The 6,000-nt window shown below is 45.7% G+C and overlaps 1 protein-coding gene across 1 annotated transcript in view; it reads left to right on the forward strand.

The window, feature by feature from the left end:
- Positions 1-6,000, forward strand: part of usta (uronyl 2-sulfotransferase a) — a 57,599-nt gene that overhangs the window by 29,491 nt on the left and 22,108 nt on the right. Inside the window, exon 2 of the mRNA XM_078290088.1 lies at positions 1,616-1,659. Coding sequence (XP_078146214.1) covers positions 1,616-1,659 — 44 coding nt within the window. The remainder of the gene's footprint in view (positions 1-1,615; positions 1,660-6,000) is intronic.

The following is a 6,000-nucleotide window of genomic DNA, read 5'->3' on the forward strand; positions in this document are numbered from 1 at the left end:
AGCATTCCTCAGAGAGGCTGCCTCAAATCTGTGTGCGTGTGTGTGTGTGTGTGTGCGTGCGTGTGTGTGTGATGTGTGTGTCGAAAAGACACCTGAGGGTGCGCGTAGTGCAGCTGTGTCTGTATTTATACATCTAGTGCCTGATGAATTAATGAGCCACGACACTTGCACAGGAATTCAAGCAGGTTCTATACAGTAACTTAAGTGTGTGTGTGTGTGTGTGTGATGTTGTAGCAAAGCCAAACCCGGGCGGATTGGATGTCAGTGTAAGACTAATTGCTCAAAGCCTACACACCGCTATCTGAAGTATAAACAGTACTTACTAAGTCGTACAATGCACTTGCAGCATAATAACCCCTGTAAGTGTGTGCCAAGAGGGAAAGTTCTGCCAGAAGTGAACCGATGCGTCTGTTCATGTGCGAGGTTTCATCTCGTGTCTCGTCGGCGTGCACGTGTACGTTTCATTTCAGAGACTCAAGGAGAGATTGTTCTCTTATGTAATATTTCATCTTCTCTTTCTAGCTTTTTTTTTCTCCACACTGCCCAGATTGTCTCTCTCTCTCTCTCTCTCTCTCTCTCTCCGTCTCTCTCTGAGTTCCACCTGAATGTTACAGAGGTGATGGGAAGTGTAGCAGTATTATATAGAGAGACATTGCACTCTATCGGTTTTGAATGGGACAATCCATAACGCTAAAGTGGCCAGCTGACACACCTTTGTGTGCATATCATAAAGAAAATCCGCCACTCATACTTTCAGGTTTACGCAACGGCAGAACTGTGTTATTTACGACAACTCACGCAAGTTGGGGCAACATCAACCGTCTCTGCCATAAACCATTCAGCGTTTTTTGTAAATATGTAATGCAAAAGATTGTATGTATGTCAGAACTTGAGATATAGACGACGCCTCATTCAAAGAGATAGGAGTCTTGTCTAGTCACAAACTTACTGCCCAAACGTTGCCAAGATGGCGCCCGAGTGAACCGACTTTCCTTCAAGGGACTTCGGCGTGTGCAGGAGAAGAAGAGGCCGCTGTCTGGAAGCCAGGGCCTGGATTTGGAGAGCGGGCTGGAGGGAGAGCACAGACCCTCAGTGTGAGGCAGCCTTGAAAGAGCCCCATTGTTCCCACATTAAACGGCTCCACAGTGTTCGATATACTGTAGAAACGGGCCGTAACTCTCTCTTCGCGACGTCCCCGCACTTAATAGAGGATGAGTGTGTGTGTGTGTGTGTGTGTGTGTCTGGGAGCTGGCCACTACTGCCACAGTCTTGTATTGTTGGCCACTGAGCAGCTCCACATCACTGTCTTGCACACTTCCATGGTGGTTTTTAAGGGAGGGGAGGGCGTTACACTTTTCACCACCCCCCACCCAGATCTCCCCACCTTCATCTTTCATCTTCCAGGGTTTTCAAACTGGCAACCTACAGTTCAAATGCCTGCTTGTCTAATGCCTTTTCAACCCCTGCACATGAAGGGGGTTGTGGGATGGCTTTTTCACTGCTTTCATCTGTGTAGTTGTGATGAATGAATCTATTAGCCTTCGTGAATTATCCTTTGAAACGGTCGTACTGTGAACATGACAGAATCCTAATGCTTGCTTCCTTATCTTGGCAGGTGAATCCACGTTTCTGGATGACCACGGACCCCCTGCTCCAAGAGTGAGTCTCTCTCTCTCTCTCTCTCTCTCTCTCTCTCTTTTATCCTCTCTTCTTTTGGCCCTCACTTTTTTTCTCCAACCTCCCTCTCTCTGATGCCAGTCCAGTCCAGTCCAGTCAGGATAAGGGTTAGGTCTGTGTGCAGGAGCTGCGTGCAAACTCACTCTAAATACCAACTGGACCTGGCCTCAGTGCTACAGTAATGCTCTGAACACACACACACACACACACACACACACACACACACACACACAAACAGCGCCGACACAGGGGCCTTGTATTCGTCCAGCTGCATGTCTGCATGACTATCTCTCCTCTCTATGCCCCCTCTCTCTCTCTCTCTTTCTGCCAAGCTCTTTCTCCCTCAGTCTGCCCCTTGTTCATCCCTTGTCTATCTCCTCCCTTTATTCAATCACCACCTAATCCTCACCTCCATTTCTCACCTATTTCATCCCCCTTTTCATCGTTCTCACCTTTCTGTTTCGATGGAAGCGATTTGTGCGACATGTAGCTCACCTAAGAGTCAATCCGGTTACAGGTCTGTTTGTTGCTGATGTGAACAGCTGTTTGGATTAAGTCAGTTCACATCTGGGCTTTATTTGTGTGTCATGTGTTTACTTGGAAAGGCCTGTACTGGCCGCTAAGCCATGCTGAATCTGTATGTAAGCGTTATCTGTATGAAACAAGGGCTGTGATTGATTGGAACGCTCTGGATGGGTGGTGAAATTGTCTGGATTTATCTTTTTTAGGGGGGAATGATGGCTGAGTTTCTTAAATGTCTGAAACAAGCCGACATATTTCACTTAGAATAGGCTCACCACGCCAATTTGTTTTCTGGTAGTCATTTTCTAAAGTTTAGAAAATGACTACCAGAAAACAAATTGGCATCAGTCCTACACTATACAGTTTACAATCTAAACTGTATACTGTAGGACTGATGCCAGGCTTCCAGTACTGTAGGGCTTGCTGAAATTTAATGGAACTTGAACCCAATAAACCGCAAATAGTTTCCACCGTTTCCCATTGAGAATAAAGCCGAGAGTGTAACAACTTGCCTGTGTCGCGAGGCAATCGATCGCAAATATTTATGCTGTGATTCAAACACAGAAGCTCTGGAATTTATTTTGACGCTGAATAGTGTGATTTTAATGGAGAGAAAAGTCTCCAAGAACCAGAGGGGAGTGAAAAATATGAATACACAAAACTGTTTCTTCCATCTTTAATTAAACTGTGTTTGGGTTTTGTCCCAGGGACCTCCATCTGAGTTTTGTTGTGTGTGTCTCTCTACTGTATGTGGAGAGAAACCACCGATCGGAATAGTCCTTCTTATACATTCTCTCATTGGGAGTGGCTTAAAGTGATTGAAATAACAGGGAAATCAAACTGATCCTCCCCTTGAAACCCACTTCAGGACCCCAGTTTGGAAATCACTGCTCTGAAATATTTTCTCTGTGTTCTTCCTTCCCCTCTTTTCATTCCGGCTCTTTGGCTGCAGTTTGGCCGCAGCTGCCATTTGCAACCACATTAGACGTTTTACTGGATTTTCTAAACCAGTTTCCTTGTGCTCCCTACATACAGTCTCCACAGGCACAGCTAGGCCGACGTTACATTAGCTGCTAACTTATCTGTCATCTTTTCATCCCCCAGACAGACGATGCTAATGCCATGTCAGCGGCAAGCCCTACATCAAGCACGTCTCTCATTATCTCTCCGTCTGATGTCCCGCTGAAATTGAGATTGATCGGTTATTTTTTTGACAGAGGTTGGGCTTATTACAGCGCGCGCACGCGGCGGCAGAGCTTCTGTTTAATGTCGGGACATTCTGCTTCGAGAAGATTAGAAATTGTGTTTAGGCTCGACGTAAATGAAAGCGTATGGAAAAACCAGACGGCTCTCAGAATAGAGTTATGGGTCTTTATGTGTGAGGAAGCATGACAAGAATGTCTCCTCCGCATTTTTATACACACAAACATTCTTCTGTCTAATATTACATTTAGGCTACAGCTTTAATAGAGCAGTTTATGGCTTCTATCTATATGTTGTGTATTTGTAGAAATTCTCTAGGCAATGCCATAAGATATGTTTCCATCCAGCTGTGAAGCCAATTTTGAGCAAACCTTTGAAATGTCAAAAAAAAAAAAAAGTAAATTAGGTGCATTTCCATCAGCTGGGTTGAAGCAAATAAATAGGCCTGCATCAGAAAAAGTGTTAGGCAGTGTGATTGTTCCTTGGTGTCAGATAATGTCGGCCATATTTCATGCTGTCCGAAGATGAAAACAAAGAAATGCACTTGGCAATATTCTAATCCCCCAACAAATGGCCATTCAGCCGTGACAGGCGCCTTGTACATGGGAGCGACAGCGCGTATGACATTTCTGGGAGACAAGAGACAAATGACAAATGTCACTACCTCATTAGTTATTCGGCAAATGCATTTCCTTCTCTATTCATCCCATAATTTCTTCATTGATAAACTTTTCTGCCTCCAGCGAGAGCAAAACTTTTTTGCCGTGCCGAGAGAATTTTTTGCCAAAATGTGCCGTTTCCATTCAGCCTTTGTAATTCGATGCATCATAATTCACATAAACATACTTGGATGGAAACCTCGGCTGTCGCTTGCCACTTAGAGCGGCTCCCCCCCCCCTCTCCTTCTCTCTCTCTCTCTCTCTCTCTCTCTCTCTCTCCGGGTGGGAGCGGAGATGAATGGAGGGATCGTTAATAACAGGAAGTGCTGAGAATCTCCAACGTGCCCCGACTGAAACCTCGACACGCTGCTCTCCGCTCAGCGTGGGACGAGCGGCTCGGTGACAGCAGAGAGCGATGAACTCTCAGCGCCGGGGCTAACTAAAACCATTTCCCGAGGAGAGCGCAGGTACCGCCGGTGGTTTCCAGGAACTACAGCGGAAAGATGGATGAGTGGGTGTGCGATTGTCCTCATATTTGGCAGCCTGGGACATGTTCTCAAACTGGCTGTTAGACGATTACAGATTGCAGGCCAAACGCCCAGCAGAATTCTGCAGAAAACGGGCAGCCGGGCCGTCAGTGTGGAACCTCTGTGATATCTGAATCGAATTTACCGTCGCTGGAAATTCCTAATTTAATTCGGCGCGCTCAAATAGAGCATAACGCATTCAGAAGTGCGTTTGGGGTGTGTGAGGATGTGTGTGGGCAGGGCAGAAGAAAAGACAGGAGATTGAGAAAAGGGGGGTAAAGTGGTAGAGAGAGCGTGGGAGAGAGGAGAGGTGCAGGTCTCCTCATCTGCTGGGCGTCTGCTGGATATTGGATTGCCAGCGTCGGAGCTGTAAATACCACAACAACAGCTTGACTCCCGGGAGTGGGAGAGCCCAGACCAGACACGGTGGAAAACAACCCGCTTACATAACACAGTTTTTGTTTTTTTTTTACACCGTGGATTGAGTATTGACAGAATCCCTCTCTGGCAGACATTGCAAACATCTCTCACAGTGTGCAGCAGAAACCTGAGCTGGGCAGAGCGGGGGAAGACAATAGCACAAACTGAAAGGTCGGCCTTTCAGTGCATGTCCGTGCCAGCAGGACACAGACTTGGACACAGAGAGACCCCAGAAAACATGAAGGCAAAGATCTGTTGGGTTTTTTTTGTTGTTGTTTTCTGGCATCTCTCATGTTATTATTACATTACACAACACCAGACTATTAGAGGCCTGACACACTCATTTGTCATCATATCAGCGTGTCCTGCAAAACTCTGTATGTATTTCATCAGCCTCATTATTGTGATAAGCCGAGAGGTCTGCGGTTACTTGGCAAAACGTCTGAGGAATGTCGAATTTCTGTCCAAGAGAACCATCCCCCTATCTGCTCTAAATCTTTTCCCAACATTGGATGAAATTGCTGCTATTAGGTGACTGTCAGGGTTTTTGTTTTCCTTTTTTTCATTTTAGACCCTCAGCAATCTCCAAATTCTGTATTCTATAGGCCTAAATGTAAAGTTAAAAATGCCATTACATAGTCTCATTTTTAACTACAATATCTAGCATGTCGCCTTGTTTTGGGGGGGTGTGGTGTGTGATATTCCAGTGAAATATGTTTTTTAGGTGACACAGGCTGAAGCATGTCTGTCAACAAAACTTGTATAAGCACAGATATACCAGGAATTGTTTTTCCAGCCCGCCCTCTTTCATCCTGGGGCCAATTTACACACATTTTTGTTTCCACCTCATGCCAAACTGTTTTAATCTCTGATGACTTCCTGTAAAATGCTGTGATTCATCGATCAAGCGACGCTCTGCCCTCAAACTGACACTCGACACTCATTCTTTCCCCACCTCTCTCTTCCAAGTCGTTCCTTCTCTCCATCTCTCT

Source organism: Centroberyx gerrardi, chromosome 18 (assembly GCF_048128805.1).
Source record: "Centroberyx gerrardi isolate f3 chromosome 18, fCenGer3.hap1.cur.20231027, whole genome shotgun sequence".
In the NCBI taxonomy this organism is placed as follows: Eukaryota; Metazoa; Chordata; class Actinopteri; order Beryciformes; family Berycidae; genus Centroberyx; species Centroberyx gerrardi.